Consider the following 14,586-nt stretch of genomic DNA (forward strand, 5'->3'; position numbering starts at 1 on the left):
CGATCAGAGCGCGGGCGCGATTTTTTCCCAAGGTGGCAAATATTAATAATTGCCGTGCCTAGAAGGACAGAGCTTGTGCCGGAGGCGAAATACGTCTGAACGTTAGGATAAGGTTCGGAAGAACTTGAATTTTCTGCGGAAGGTACTGGCCGATTGACTTCTGGCCAAGCTGTGGAATTGGGTACGGATGTGGAATGTGACTCTCTGGATGGTGGATTGCCACGATGCAGAAGCGTGTGTTGTCGTCCTCCACAAGTGTTGCAATTGTGGGAGCTTGAGCAGTCGCGAAGCTGATGGCCTCTTGCGAAGCAATTTAAGCAGAGCTGCTTTTGCTTTATACAGCTGGAGCGAACATCAACGGTCATTTGTAGGAAATGAGGACATAGTCGGATTGGGTGATTCTCCTTGGAACAGAGATCACACGTGCTCTTGCTCGGATTCACGTGAATTTGGAACGAGTGCGCTGTCCTTGGAACAGGACTGCCTTGGGAACGGAACGGATTGGACTGGCTTTGGGAGGATGGCGGATTCTGAATGCCTTTGGCGGGTGCCGCAGGAGCGTCTTGGGAAGTGGAAGGGTCGCTCTCGATAGCCTCTAGCGTTAGGTATCGCTGAGTCAGGAAGGAGTCGATTTCCTTCCAGGGCGGCATCTCCTTTTTGTCCGTTACGGACGCTTCCCATAACGCCCGGCTTAACTTTGGCAATTTGGAAGCGCAGATGGTCACTAGGAGACTATCCCAATTGTCGGTACAGACGTTGGAGACAGCTAGTGCATTTAGGACCCCCTGCATAGTACTTTGTAGATCCTTCAAAGCACGACTGCACTCGGAAGTTACGCGGGGCAAGAAGAGGAGGATGTTTATCTGGTTGGTAACCAGAAGCCGATTATTTTCATATCGGCTGCGGAGAGCCAACCATGCGGACTCGAAACCGTCATTAGTGAATGGGGATTTTTCTACGATGGCCTTCGGATCGCCCCGGGTCTTCTCGGTGAGGTAGTACAGTTTCTCTACCGGAGACAATCTAGGATTGTTGATCACGACCGCAGTGAACAGATCCCGGAATGTGGGCCAGCGGACATAGTCCCCTGAGAATACCTCAATGTTGACGGGAGGCAGTCGACAGCCGCCCTGTTGGACTGGCTGTGAAGGAGGAAGAACTGTGGATGTGGCCAGTTGAGCATTGAGGTCACTGAGGCACTGCTCAAACACCCTATAGCATTCGCCGTATGTGTCACGAATGTCCGCTTGGATTGCTGTATCCTCGTCAGTCATCACCGCGGAGCAGGCCTTGTACTCGGCCTCGCCGTCCGTCCACATGCTGAGGATTTGGCCTCGACGGACCTCGTACAGAGAGGCGGATGGGGCGGCGGTGATGCGCTCTGCCAGGTGCGACAGTCGGCTAATAGCGGCGACCAATTTGGTCCGAGCGACTGAGGTGGCGGATTGAGCCATTGTGATGCAGTGGCGAGAGCTGACGGGGCTGCTGACGAAGGAGCCTTTCGGATCTTGTTTGGTCACAGCTGGAACCTTAAGGGTGACAGGAGACGGAAATAGAACCGATTTGGTCCTTGCCGCAGGGCTGCTACTGTCTGCTCTCGGAGTGAGGGGTGCCTTGATTTTCTGAGTTGAGTAGTTCCAGAGGCGGACGAGGTGCGTAGCCGGGTGGAAGAGGTCACAGACAAAAGCTGGTTGCCGTCCTTGTGACCTGTTGGCATATTACGAACTCACACACGCACAGAAAACCGGAAGAAAACTGGAAGTCTTGGAGGGACAGAAGACTGATCTGAGTAGAATTCAAACAGAAAGACGCCAGGAAACAAATATAACCCACTTATGGAAGGCTGTCAGGAAAAAGGCCTCGAGCTTGTTGGAAAACAATAGTCGGGTCGACTCGGATTGTTTGAGATCACCGTCAAGTAAATTTCTCAAACAATAAGTGACTTATATTGCGCTGAGTCGAGGAGAGGACCGGTCACACTGATTTTAGCAATATTTTGCAAATATTTTTATTCCGGGCTCCTCCGTTTACCTCTTTGACGCAGTCGTGATCAGAACTGGGTTATTTGCGGATGGACGGCGGACGGAATGGCATTTATATCCTCGATAGCTGATTGGAATGGGCGATAGTTTGCTCTTTATGTCGGTTTGGATCGACAAAGTGCAGATAAACCCAGTCGCCGTAAGCGTTACCGGAAGCTACAGTCAAGAATATGACTGCGGAGTGGGCGCTGGACAGAAAAAATCGGAAAAAGGATGACGAAACGGTTTAAATTAGAAATCGTGGATCGTTCAATTTATTTCTTGTAGTGTCGGTGTGTTTGTTTGGAAATTGTCAGATGAGAGTAAGGTTTTCTTTTTATTTTTTATTTATTTATTTTTGGTCGAACGCAAGACTCGGCTACGATACCGATATTTTTGGATTGCGCCACCTCGAAATGCACGGAACAAAAACAACAACAAAAGACCGAAACACCAATTTGCCATTTGGCAGTGGAAATTGCCAAATAATTACTATAAGTGCGCCGTGCCTTGGTCGCGAGTAATTTATTTGGAAAGTGGAGGATGTTGGAGTTGGGGTAGCGATCGTGAAAAGTGGCTGGAGTGCACAAATTGTACGAAATCGCGAATTTTATATTAAATTTGGCACTTGCGCGGAGTATGTATGTAGTGTATGTGTGTGCAGTATTTAAATACGGAATGTGGTATATTTATGCGGGGTGTAATAATTGTATGTACATTTATAGTCGGCAATATGGAATATTGCGGTCAACTATGGAAATAAATATATGAATGTATGAATAAATGTAGGTATGTGTACAGGTACAGGAATAAAACACTTAATTTGAATTGTAGTTGCACTCGGAGTGTGCCAGTGTATATTTTTATTGGGGTGGGTCGTGCATGGAATGCACTTGTAGAGACACGGATGTAGTTGTGTGTGTATGTACGCAAGCCGCTCTCATGGGCTGGAATGTGTGTACATACATATGCTCGGCATGCACTTGTTTTGAATTAATTTTTAGTTATTTAATTTGTCCGCAAGTAATGGACAGACACAAGGAATTGAAGAACTACCGTATCACTGGTAGTTGGAGATGAACAAAGGGAGAACGGCCGGAATTGCCGATAATATGGCGGTGTCGAATAAAGAAGAGACACGGATATCGGATGGCACAGAATGAAGAAATAAGTACATATACATATAAGAACAACAGCTTGCGTAGCTGGATTGCTAACAGTGGTGTGGCTGGAATGCCCACAGAGCTGTTGCCCCGCCAGCGCCGTCCTCACTCTGAACAAATACGGTTAAACTAAAAACGCAGTATCGTAGAGAATGTCCATATCTACCAGATTGCCGAATCTGAATTAGATCGGATCATAATTATAGCCAGAATGAAGAAATTCATTTTCTGTTGGTTCTTTCGCCCCCTCCTGCCAGAGACCCGCTACCTATCTCTTTCTCGCTCGCACACTCTGCCTCGTTCAGTGCGCGAGCAACCCCTAGCGGAGGAGATGTAGAATCTAAATGGAACATGTACAATCTACATGTTAGATGTAGAATATACATTGTAGATGTAGATAGCAGATGTAGCAAACAAATGTAAAATGTAAAGTTTTTTTTTTTTATTCTAAAATTCTAAAAAATCATATGCTTAAAAATGTATATACTGACTGAGAAACGGGTATAAGTAGAGTCGCGTCCCCAGAAGCGACTCGCAAGTTTCCTTCTCGTTTGATTCTTGTGTCCCACTTTCTTGTCCGGAGTTATCTGGAAAGCCTCCTTGGTTTACCAAAGAGTTATCCAGTCTAAAAAACTTAAAATCAAGACTTTTTTAAAAATTTCGAGGAGTTGGTTCTCCCTCTTCTCTTTCTCGCTATGTAATAGCTCGGTCAAATTTCTCCGTTAACGCTCAGTGCCATAAATGCTATAAAATGACCTATCTCGATGCACGATACGTTTTCACAGGACCCTAGACAGTTTTACAGCTTCGTAAATAGTAAGCGTAGAACGTCCACACATCCATACTCGCTATCATTTCTTAGTATGTCAGCAAACAATGATCAGTCAATTGACGATCTTTTTGCCAAATTTTGCCAAACAACCTATTATCATGAAAGCTACTCTGGTCAGCCGTATCCATACAGTTTACTAAGGTCGAATGGCCCCTTGTCGAATGAAAGATCACTGCTTCATGATCTTCGACTAGTTAAGCCAGTGTTTTCACCAGGTCCCGACGCTCTGTGTGGACCCTTCCTAAACTATTCACCCCATCCATTAACTCTTCATGCTTCCCCCCCATCTGGAAGGAATCTTTTATTACTTCGCTCCATAAGAAAGGTAGCAAGTCTGATGCAAATAATTATAGAGGTATATATAAGTTATCCGCTATTCCTAAACTGTTTGAAACAATTTTAACTCCGCACTTGCAACATCTCTGCAAATCAATTATATCACCGACTCAGCACGGATTTATAAGGCGACGATCAACAACCAAAAATTTATTAGAGTTTACCTCTTTTATCATTAAAGGCTTCCAAGGTAACTTGCAGACGGATGTCATTTACACTGATTTCAGTAAAGCAATCGATTCTGTAAGCCATTCTCTTCTAGCACAAAAACTTGACCTTTTAGGGTTTCCGCCTAATCTTTTGAAATGGATTTCTAGCTACCTTCGTTCTAGGTCTCAAAGAGTCCTCTTCAAAAACTCCTTCTCTTCACCTGTTAAGACTACTTCTGGAGTACCATAGGGCAGCCATCTAGGCCCCCTACTATTCACACTCTTTATTAATGATCTGCCTTCAGTATTAACAAACTCTCGAGTACTCATGTATGCGGATGATGTTAAACTTTGTGTCCAGCATAAGGATTTTCATTTCACTCTCGCTTGCAATCCGATCTCAATAACTTTCAGTCATGGTGTTGTGCAAATATGTTACACCTAAATGCCTCGAAATGCAAAGCAATGACATTTCATCGCTCCAGCCACTTATTGGCTTCTTACACCCTCTGCGGTGGTTCTCTTGAGAGAATTACCTTGGTGTTAAACTAGACCCCAATTTAAAGTTTTCTGAACACATTTCTACTTTGGTAAATAAGGCGTGCTTTGGTTTATAATAAGGTGGTCAAAGGAGTTTCATGATCCATATATAACGAAGACTTTCTATATCTCGCTTGTTCGTCCGATTTTAGAGTTCGGCTCTTGTGTATGGTGCCCCCAGTACAAAGTACACCAGGACCGTATAGAATCAGTCCAGAAAAACTTTTTGCTCTGCGTGGCCTTAACTGGGATGCAGGTGTGAGACTGCCATCTTACCCTCGTAGATTGCTTTTAATAAACCTTCCAACCTTAGTTAGTCGTAGAAAAATGCTTTGGGGTGATTTTTATTTCAAGGGTGACGTAAATAGCCCCGACTTGTTGAGCCGCATAAACTTTACGATTCCGATTAGATCTGCTAGAAACTTTATTCCTTTGTTCCTTCCGCTTTGTAGATCAAATTATTCCTTGAACGAACCATTTTGGGTCCTATGCTCGGACTTCTATTCCCACTACCATATAATATCCACCACTAATTCCCTTTTTCTTCTTAAATCACTAATACTAACATACCATTACAGTAATTAGTTCTATTTCTTAGGTATCTTTGCATGTTTAGCTCTTTGAGTTGTGTTTAGCTCTAATTTTTCTCGAATTTTAGTCTTACACCTGTCTTTCCTGCATGCTCGCGATCGGTTTGGTAACAAGCGTCGCGCGTCATGCGGCTGCGCTCCTCAGTCGGTTGGGCGGGAGGAGGGGCTGCGTTTCTGCCTGGGTTCCGCGCGTAACAGGTTTCGGCTTGGTGTCGCATGGGCCACTTGATGGTGCAGTCATTACATATCAACGTCCAGACATAAAAAAAAATTAAATCGCTCGGAATTCTGTGGAACCGCGGCTAAGCGATTTTCAGAGATGTGGCAAGTGCAGAGTTACTATTTTTTTTCACATTTTGGGAATAGCGGATAACTTAGGTTAACTTTGGAAACCATACACAGAATAAAACGATAAAAATTATACTTTGCGTCTTTTGAGTGTTTTTTTGTGGTAAACCTCAACGCCTCCATGAAGCAGAGCAGAGCCTGCCTCTGAGTTTTTTCTACAAGCTTGTTTTTGTCCTATTTTCGGTAGCTTGCCACAATACTGAGTCGCCACATATCAGAGTTGGTCGCACCTTTTTGGATACGTATAGCGCAGAAGCTCGTTCTTGGCGCCAACGAAATTTGTCGCATTGTCCGACCAAATTTGACTTGGCCTTCCTCGAGTGGCTTTAAACCGCTTTAATGACTACGAGCTCCATGAGTATGGCCCAAGAGGTGAAGTAGATAAACACTTGATCGTATCGGATATCCCTAGGGCAACATAAGAGGGTTATGAATGGGAGCGATGACTTGCCGATACGACCTCCGAATCAAAAAATGTGTCGAATTAGAAGAGGCGTTCCTTTCTGAATATCCGAAATGGTGAATCAAGAATGCCTAAGACGATGAATAAATGTATGCATGTAGGCGAATGTGCGCTGCATGCCAAAGAACTAGTTTGCAAATTTGAATCCGGACATGTGGAGACGCGATCATCAACACTCGCTTCCGAAGATCTATGGTCGGAGTTTCATAACTCTACCAAAAACAATGGGCCGTGGTGTTGTTGCAGGAAATACTAGCAGAGGCTACGCGAGTCAGGATTGACTTCAGACATATGCTTCAAATCAATATACTATCTCATAAACGCGGAAAACGCTCCTTGAGGGTATAATTACGACCCAGTTCTTGCTTCAAACTGAGAAATCGTCGATGCTTGAGTATAAGATATTCGCCTTAGCGATCGGCATAATTCTTTAAAGGTAGTCGAACTGAATATTCCCCTGATGCCAAACGTGAAAAAAGGCTTACAAAATGCGCTTCACAATCTAATTCTTCATTGACATTGACAACTCTAGCAGGATAAAAAACGGGTCTTATAAGGCAAAGATGTTCAGAAAGCATTTGCGACCTTGTGCAGGGACTTGTAACGAACAATGGAAACCATGGATCGCTACATTCCTTAGTTCACACTACCCCACTCCCCTAACATAAGAACCATTGTATATCTAGCAAAAGTCCCTACCATAAGCATTTATAAGAACCCTCGCTCCATATAATTTGCAACGTAACGCTCTATCAGCAACTACACACATTTTGCCTACCATCGACCAAAACTCTAGTGTTGGGTCGACATGAACGAACGAACAAAAAAAAATATTCACTGAAACGAATCGTTCTAATTGTTCTAGTCGTTCTTTTTCGTTCGTTCTTTTTTGTTCGTTCTTTTTCGGTCGTTCTTTTTTTTTCATCGATCTTTTTATACCCGTACTCAAAAAAGAGTTAAGGGGTATTTTAGATTTTTGGTAAAAGTGGATGTGTGTAACGCAGAGAAGGAAACGTTTTCGACACCATAAAGTAGATATATTCTTGATCAGCATCAATAGCCGAGTCGATAGAGCCATGTCTGTTTGTCCGTCTGTCCGTGTTGTTTGTCGGCTAGATCTCAGAGACTATAAGAGCTAGGGCAACCAAATTTGGTTTCCAGACTCATGTGATATCTCACTGCTACAAGTGTATTTCAAAATTTCGCCCCGCCCTCTTTTTTTTTTTTAATTCTAAAAAATCATAAGCTCAAACATGTATATACCTACTGAGTACGGGTATAAGTAGAGTCTCGTCCCCTGAAGCGACTCACACGTTCCTTCTCGTTCGTTCGTTCTTTTTTGATCATCGTTCTGTTTTCTTCGTTTTCTTCGCTATGTTTGAGCCGATATGGCAGCTCTGTTTGTTTTTTCTAGGTTCATTTTGCTCGCTATTTTTGAGCTGGTATGAAACCACTTTTTCATATTATGTTGTTGCGGAAAGCACCATAATAGAACCCAGATTAAAATAGCGTGGTTTTAAATCCGAAGAATGCTTTGAGAAAGTAGTTAGTTGCAGCTCGAAAAGGTAAAATCGCTCAAACAAGATTGGTTAAAAATATTGCTTTGGATGTCAGATCATCCAAAATCGAAACAGGCCAAACTTCACCAATAAAAAGGTTCATTTGGGACGAGTATGACAAGCAGTTCAACCAAGGTAAAAAGCATTCGTGTTGTTGGATGATGCCATGATAGTGCTAGATACCTAGTGGAGGAGTACCTGAATAGAAAGCAAGACCCTTTGATCTGGTGGGCACAGCGAGGTGTGTATTTTATAGCTTTTGAAATTATAATGGAGAACAGGCACTGATGTCATCTATGTATGTACATAAAAAATTTAAACTGTTAAAACGAGATCAATTACCAAGTAAAAATTAAAATTGTAGTACATTTTGTACACACACTTACAAAAAAGAACGAACTAAAAGAACGACTTAGTTCACTGAATAAAAATAAACAAACGTTCAGTAAATGTTCAGTAAATTGAACGATTTTTACCCAACCTACTCAAAACGCATAGAAGAAAATTTGCAACAATAGGGCTTGGCTTACAGCAATAAGCCCGAAACGCACTGACTGCTGACCGGAAAAGGAACAGAGGCTCGGGCAGACACCAGAGGAAGGGTTCGACTCGAGCTGGAGCTCGTGTGTCAGCCATTGGGTCCCACAAAAGGTTAACACTTCAGCTCGTTCACTATTAAAGGGCGGAGCATGGGGTCCCCTGCTCCTAGAATGGGGCTCATTAGTCGTGGGGAGGGTGGGTATATTTCTGTGCTGGCAGCAAATCGATTCTGTTTACGAGACCGCATTAAAAGCCAAGTTTTATTTCGAGCGTCACAGAGTCCATGCCAAAATGAGGCCCATAGAGAAAAATGGGTTGACAGGCACACGAGCAGGAGCACGAGCAAGCTAAAGAACCAAAACCAACCCACCTGCGTCTTCATTTTTCTCCCGAATAATTACTTCTACAGCACCACAGTAGAGGTGGAGAACTATCGATAGTCGGCGCCATCGATAGTCGACGATAGTACTTTCACAACCATCGATAGTGGACGATAGTACTTTCACAACCATCGATAGTGGACGATAGTGCCATCGATAGTCGACGATAGTGGAAGGGCCCACAATAATATACATATTTGATTTGTAGTAGTAGTTCTTTCTTCCTTTTTTCTATAATTTGGTATGTATATAAAGTTTCAAGTTTGTTTAAATTTTAAATATGAAAATCCATACATATTTGGTTAGTATTAAAGTTTGCTTAAATTATAAACAAGAAAATCCATATAATATATTAATATTTTGTTATCCAAAAGTTTTGGTTTAAGAATAAAAGTATGTTCACGTTTTCTTCTTTGAGCCCGGTTCGCCTCTCTGAAACAATTTGGCCCGCCTTGCCAAATACTCTTTCGGACTCAACGGATGTTGCGGAGATGCACAAGTATTTTAAGAATAGCCTTTTCAGCAAGGGAAAATCCGTTTGGTTGACCTGAAATATAATTTAATATAAATACATATATATTTTTTGAGTATTGATAATTCGTTATTATAGTTTACCATAATCCATAAAAGAGGATCCATTTCTTGGGCGGCTATATCTCTTTCTAGATATTGTCTTTTAATAATAATTGCATCTGTTCGTGCGTTTGTTTGTTTGCTTATAGGTCTTTCATCCAAAAAATCAAAAAATGTGTCCTGAGTTTTGGTCTCCGTTGCCGGGCTCAAATTGACAGGGTTTTCTTTGACCGACAAATTTACAAGCTCGTTTTCAAAAGCTGTTGATGCTTGTTCAGTATTTGAATAATGCTGAAAACCGTTTTTTTTTAATCGTGGATCCAATATTGTAGCCATTCTGGTTAATGACCGTTGCTCATAAATGGAAAGACGTTTTTTTATGGACTCTAATAAAGTATTTTGCATTTTTTTCCCTTGCAAAGTTTGTAGTTGTGGTAGAAGATTTTCAAGTTTGCGGTAGAGTCCATATGCCATCGGTATTATAAGCGAAATCGTCACATATTTTCCACCATAAATTTTTTCGCTTGCTTGTTGGAAAAAGGCAAAAATTTTCTCTAAATCTTTTAATATATTAATTTCTTCAACAGTAAATGGTAGCGGTGCTTTTGTAGTTGATAATAAAACTGTAGAAATGGCATCATTTGTTGCTAATATACGCTGGATCATAAGGTAGAAACTGTTCCACCTTGTTGGTACTTCTTGTAACAAAGTATAAGAGAATTCATCTTGAGCCATTTTAAATTTTTCACCCGATATGGTGCTGTGCTTAAAAAACCTTACTATGGTCTTACACTTTGTAAACAAAGCTTTTACTAAATCGTCGTTGTCGAATTTTAAACCATCATGAACCACCATATTCAGAGTATGAGCAAAGCATAGAAGATTTTGAATTTTTAATATTTCACATGCTTTCAGCATTGAGCTGGCATTGTCCGTAACAATGCAAACTGTTTTTTCGAGGACATTCCAATGATTTAAAACATCTTGCAAAGTGTTTGCAATATTTTGCGCCGAATGGTTTGTTGTGTCTAATAATTTTCTTGTGGCAAATGATGCTGTTTTCAAATTATAATTATAAACAAAGTTACATGTGACGGTCAAAAAACTATCGTTGTCCCTCGATGTCCACAATTCACATGTGACTAATATATCCGAAATATCTTCTAGTATCGCTAACAATTTAGCAGTAGTTTCTTTGAACATATTAAGCATCAGCACATCTCTTAAATGTATTTTGCTTGGGAGCTTATATCTGGGATCCAATACCTGACTGTAGTTTACAAAGCCTTCATTTTCCACTATATTATAAGGCTGTACATCCTTTGCAATCATTTCCGTTAAAGCCCTGTCAATGTCGTTCTTTCGTTTTGAATTAGTGTCGTACAAAACAGCTCTTTTAAAGTAAGAAGCTACAGAATGCATACTTGATCTACAACTGCTGCTTGTAGATGCGATGTTGTCGGTATCCTTCGAAGTAGCTGCAGCTGGAGTGCTGGAGTCTGAGACATGAACCAAGCCAGGATGAAATCTTTTTAGATGATCGTGCAAATTGGACGTATTTCCGTTGGTTTTATACTCCTTTCCGCAGTTAATGCAATTTGCTAATTTTTTGTCTTCAGACCTTTTAAAATATTTCCACACTTGTGAGATTTTATTTTTCTTCTTATGTGTTTGCCTCTCGGTCGCCACATCTTTCTCCGAGTCCGTGCTGCTGCTATCCCATGCCTGCATTTCAGCGCTGGACACACTGAGTGTGAGGGAGCTCCGACGTTTACCTTAAATTCGACACAAAGTCAAAACAACTTATAACTACTTTAAAAGTAAGCATTATACCTCTTTGAAGAAAGCGGTCCATTTCTCTGTATTGTATCACTGATTTTAATTATAAATGTTTTCACACAGACAAAACAAATAAACGCGAATTTTTTTTTTTGGTGATGTGAAATAAATACTACGTATTTACGTCGGGCGTACGTCGGGCACTATCGAAAGTGGTTGGCTACCATCGATGGCGCCGCGCCAACCCCCCACTTAAAGCTCCCAGCCAATAGCCAATCTACAAATTTCTTGTAGAAGAATCCTGGACGGACTTAGCCTACCTCAAGCAGAGATAGGTTCTCACAGACTTAACAACGAATTTGGCTTCTACCGGTACATCTTCCTTAAGTTCTTTTAAGAAGTTGTTGACATTTTTTTTTCAGCCTCGGTATCTATCAGGAAATTTAGTATTTTCCCCGCTACTGTTCGCTTGACAAGGGACTCTCCCCTAAAAAGATGACTATGTCACTCTCATGCCCTGCATTGGCATTGTCGTCAATTTCAGTCCAATCCTCCTTTCTTACCGAGGTGATTAATCCTCTGGCTGCGCAGGTCAGAGAATCTCTGACACCCAGCCGGCCTCTTAAGTGAACCCTGCTGGTGAATGTTAGCAGGGATTGTCGTACCAGGTGGGCATGAATTGGACGCTTCTTGTCTTTGAAAATTTGTGGGTTGGCGGAATTCAGAAGAAGAAGGATCCACATCTATTTTCTCAACCTGGTAACACGGTGACCGGTGTTCAGGTGGCTGCGATCCCACGATCGAGTCATCTGCCTACTTGGCAGTGGCCAATTCGGTTAACGTTCGTTTACTAGCATGAGTCATTATGCGAAAGACTATAGAGATAAACTGCTGGAATATATTTTATAAGTTGCATGAATCGTAAGATGTCATATATAGAAAATAAATGCCTTTACATATATTTTCATATATTATTTATTACTTTTAGGTTTACTCAAAACTTATCTACATTTCGTCGGGATGTAGTTAACCTGCCAAAAACAATGGCATATTCAACAGGTGCGTATTGAAATATTTTAGTTTAGCCCTTTTTACGCGGAGAAAAAAAAAAATATTATAAAATAATCCGATAAAAAATAAAACTTTTGAGCGCTGAATTTGATATCAGAACATTTGAGTTTTCAACGACCAGTTTTTTAATTCTTGATTGATTTACAAAGTAAATGAGGTCTTAAACCATAACCGCGTTGTAAAATTTTTTGAAACTTGGCGAAAAGTTAAAAGATCATGGCTTAGCTGCTGAAGCAAAAAAAAACGGTCGAAATCAAAGTATGCGGTTAGTGCGATATGTAGAAAGCAATTGGTTTTATTGGCGGGCGCAGCATAGCCAGTGCCTCTGGCTCTCCTCCTTGAGAGTCTGGGTCTACTCCTTGCGGCACGAAGGGCCTGCCCGATTAGAAGATGCCCTGAAATTAATACCTCTCCCTCGTTGCGATCGGCGCTGACTGGCGTTAGAAGCCGAGAGTTTAGCATCGCCACGGTGTCTGCCAGGTGAGCCCCGACCTTGCCCTTAGTGTGTTAAGCGTCGGAAATTTGACGCAATTTGACTTAGCTGCCTTCACGGTCGCCTCCCACAAACCGCCAAAGTGCGGTGCTCGTAGAGGGATGAACCGCCCTTCGATTTCCCTCTCAGCGACGAACGTTTGCAGACTCGACTGCTGATGCTCGAAGACCTTCTGGAGACTCTTCAGCTCGTTCCAGGCTCCAACGAAGCTCGTCGAGTTGTCCGAGTTAACGTGCTGCGGTACGCTTTGTCGTGCGATAAAGCTGGTAAGCCAAAAGAAAGGAGTCAGTCTAGAAATTTGTAACGTGTTCAAGGTGAACTGATTTGAAAGCACAACAGATAGATAAATACATCTTAGTCGGGGACCATCTCCGAATACGCAAAGAGACATTGATAGGACCACAAAAATGTACGCCAAAGATATGAAAAGGCCTCACGACTTCAAACCTATCCGCAGGAAAATTCCCTGTGATTAAGTTCAGCAAAACAAGTTTAAAACGAAAGCAATGCACACACTTTCGCAACACTCGAGTGCACTCTCGTCGAGTATTTATTTTTTGTGTTTTTTCTATCGGAGACCAATCATTGTTATCGCGTTTGCGTGAAAATTTCTTATATAAGTGGAAATCTTTTCCCTGCTTCCGAATACTTTTGAACTTTTGCAAACTTGGCTGTAATACATGTCCCCTTTTCATATTTTTTATTCCCCTTCAAAACAATGTGTTTTAATAACTTTCATTAGACATGTAACCATATATAATACCTATTCTAGTTATCAAACCCATTGTCAAATCAATAATATTACTTATTACAACATAGAATTTAAGCAGAAAGCCACTGCAGCTATTGCTTAACACAAATTAATATTTGCCCGCACTTTTTAGCAGCTATGCGATGCGTTCGACAAAATTTTCGACAGGACATAGCAAAGGGCGAAGCACTGCAATATAAGCACTAAGATGGGACTTATGTACATATATACTCGTGTGCGTGTATGCACTGAGAGAGCGATTTACAATGAGCGTGACAATAGATATCTTAAGAGCTTCCGTATAAGAAATAAATGTGACGATATGCTTTGAATGTCTTAAGAGCTATTAATGGCTGCTGCTCCGAACATACTCCTCCTTCGTTGATGTGTAGGTGTTGTTTGATACAATTCAGGAGCAGCTTTTCAAGTATCTGTGATAGGCAAGGCAGTAGACTGATAGGCCAATATGATGATGGCTTGGACTTGTGAATTCCATGATCATTTTAGGGGAGATGAAATCCGGGGACGGAGATTTGGTCTTTAATGACTCTTGTAACTTCTCCTGATTGGAATATGATAGGCGGAATAGCCTCGGGATTGTTGGTTGGTGGGCTAGGGCTCTGCTTAGTAGATGGTTGGATATTTTTAGCCGCTTTTTCGGGGCAGGTTCCTAGAAATATGACTTCTGTTGAAAAGTTTATTAGCTGCTAATATTGGTGCTGAGAGTTTTTCAGCCAATGAGATTGCGGATACTAATGCTTCAACTGAGCTATCAATGTCATCTGTACAATAAATGTTTGGGCAGCCATCAATATGGGAACTTATTTACTTCCTTTATTTGCGGCAATCTGTTTTTGCTAGATGTTTATGGTCATAAAGGTGAAGTAGAATGGCCGATGATAGATCTGTTAAGTGTTCTACATGAATCTGAGCTTGCAGCACTCTTCGTGTAATGCAATATCAATCAAGCCGGTATGCTTCTTTGGATCTGTGGCCCA

General features: G+C 41.7%; 1 protein-coding gene across 4 annotated transcripts in view; it reads left to right on the plus strand.

Moving 5' to 3' along the window:
• LOC111079813 (ran-binding protein 16) overlaps positions 1 to 14,586 on the plus strand; it is a 161,605-nt gene that overhangs the window by 109,537 nt on the left and 37,482 nt on the right. For 3 of the 4 annotated variants that reach the window (XM_041595857.1, XM_041595854.1, XM_041595855.1), the window contains one exon: positions 12,262 to 12,332. The exons of the other annotated variant lie outside the window; for it this stretch is intronic. In XM_041595857.1, coding sequence (XP_041451791.1) covers positions 12,262 to 12,332 — 71 coding nt within the window. The remainder of the gene's footprint in view (positions 1 to 12,261; positions 12,333 to 14,586) is intronic. 4 annotated transcript variants of the gene reach the window in all.

The sequence above is a fragment of the Drosophila obscura genome, unplaced genomic scaffold (genome assembly GCF_018151105.1).
Source record: "Drosophila obscura isolate BZ-5 IFL unplaced genomic scaffold, ASM1815110v1 contig_87, whole genome shotgun sequence".
Classification (NCBI taxonomy): domain Eukaryota; kingdom Metazoa; phylum Arthropoda; class Insecta; order Diptera; family Drosophilidae; genus Drosophila; species Drosophila obscura.